The sequence below is a fragment of the Pteropus vampyrus genome, unplaced genomic scaffold (genome assembly GCF_000151845.1).
Source record: "Pteropus vampyrus isolate Shadow unplaced genomic scaffold, Pvam_2.0 Scaffold103, whole genome shotgun sequence".
In the NCBI taxonomy this organism is placed as follows: domain Eukaryota; kingdom Metazoa; phylum Chordata; class Mammalia; order Chiroptera; family Pteropodidae; genus Pteropus; species Pteropus vampyrus.
Genome location: NW_011888884.1, coordinates 5,177,449 through 5,179,174, shown reverse-complemented (window position 1 = coordinate 5,179,174; position 1,726 = coordinate 5,177,449). Strand labels below are relative to the sequence as shown.

At 37.0% G+C, this 1,726-nt stretch overlaps 1 protein-coding gene across 1 annotated transcript; it reads right to left on the bottom strand.

Annotated features, from left to right (window-relative positions):
* Positions 1-520: 520 nt before the first annotated feature.
* LOC105295348 (olfactory receptor 13C3) lies at positions 521-1,510 on the bottom strand. The gene has a single exon (XM_011364979.2). The coding sequence runs from the start codon at positions 1,472-1,474 to the stop codon at positions 521-523; it is 954 nt and encodes a 317-aa protein (XP_011363281.1). The 5' UTR covers positions 1,475-1,510.
* Positions 1,511-1,726: the final 216 nt, after the last annotated feature.

Below are 1,726 nucleotides of genomic sequence, written 5' to 3'. Positions count from 1 at the left end.
AGTTTCAATTCTAAAATTCTAGGACACTGTGAAGATAGTGCTATGCTAAATGCTTTCTCCAACTTATTGAAACTTTAAATGAGAGTGGGACCTGATTTTACTTATTTTCTGATTATAAGATACAGTAGCAATGGCTTACAAAGAAAGTCTATCCAACGCCATTTAGGTAGTTTATGGAATTATAGATTTTGTACTCCTGTTTCTCTCTTCCAAAGCTATGCGTGATTGTTTCCTATTACATTTCCACATAATATACCAGAAACACTCATTTTAGATATCACCAAGAATGAGATTCTAATAAAATTAATTGTGCTTGTGAGATCTGGATCAGGACATATTGGAAGCTGAGTTTATAGAAAACTATATTTCTAAGTAATTCTGAGCAGGGTTAGGGAAGGGAAAGAATAAAAATCTCTCTCCTTAACCATGGTTTCTCCCAAAGAAGGTTCTTACTGATCAATCCATAAATCCATCTTTGTGCCTGTTACACAAATACCTATATTTTCTAAATAAGAAATATTTATTGAATAGGTTTTCGGTTCAGCAGATATTTTATGGCAGCTTTTACATCTTTATTTCTCAAGCTATAGATTATAGGATTTAGCATGGGGGTCACTACCCCATAAAATAGGGAAATAAGCTTGTCTGATGTTTGCAACTTGTCTTCCCCAGGGAGTTCTTGAGACTTGGGTTTGGCATACATAAAGAAGATGGTACCATAAAATATGATCACCACAGTCAGATGTGCTGAGCAGGTGGAAAAGGCCTTGCGTCTCCCTGTGGCTGAGTTCATTCTCAAGATGGTGTAGAGGATGAACATGTAGGAGAAAAAAATGACAACCAGTGGAAGAACTAGGAATGCCATATTTGATATCACCATGGTGATAATATTGAGGGATATATCAGCACAAGCTAGCTTGAGGACAGCTAATATTTCACATGTGAAGTGATTGATAATATTATTCCCACAGAAAGGCAATTGCATAGCAAGAGATGTTTGCACCATTGAATTGATTCCACCAGAGAGCCATGACCCAGAAGACATCAGTACATACACCATCTTGCTCATGATGATAGAGTATCTCAAAGGGTTGCAGATGGCCACATAGCGATCAAAAGCCATCATGCCGAGGAGTAAACACTCTGTTGACCCCATTGCAAACCCAAAGAACATTTGTACTGCACATCCAGAGAAGGAAATGTTTCTTTTCTTTGAGATCAAGCTCACCAAAGTTGAAGGAACAGAGGAAGATGTATAGCAGATATCCAGGAAAGAGAGGTTGCTCAGGAAGAAGTACATAGGGGTGTGAAGACGGGAATCGAAGATGCTTGCTATGATCAGAACACCATTGCCAATCAGAATCACAAGATACATAACTAGAATTAAAGCAAAGTAAATGATCTCAATCTTTGGGTATCCAGAAAGGCCCAGAAGAAGAAAGTCTGACATAAATGTCTGGTTAATTTTCTTCATGTTATCTGCTTTCAGGATGTCAGAGGAAGATCTAATATAAAATACATTCTCTTGCTAAAAAGAAGTGTTAAAAATTACCTGAATGATTCATGTTTTTACAATGCATTATAAGGTGTCTGCTTGAAGCTCTGACATCCAGTTATCTTCAACAAGATGTGTAACTAGAACACAATGAAATTGGGAAAGATGGAAGTACCTATGCCCTTAGGTAATATATGAAGATCTACATATGATCAGACATACAGAAATAAC

Bases quoted from the DNA above. Each gene is read 5' to 3' on its own strand.
- LOC105295348 (XM_011364979.2), bottom strand. From the start codon at position 1,474: ATGAAGAAAATTAACCAGACATTTATGTCAGACTTTCTTCTTCTGGGC.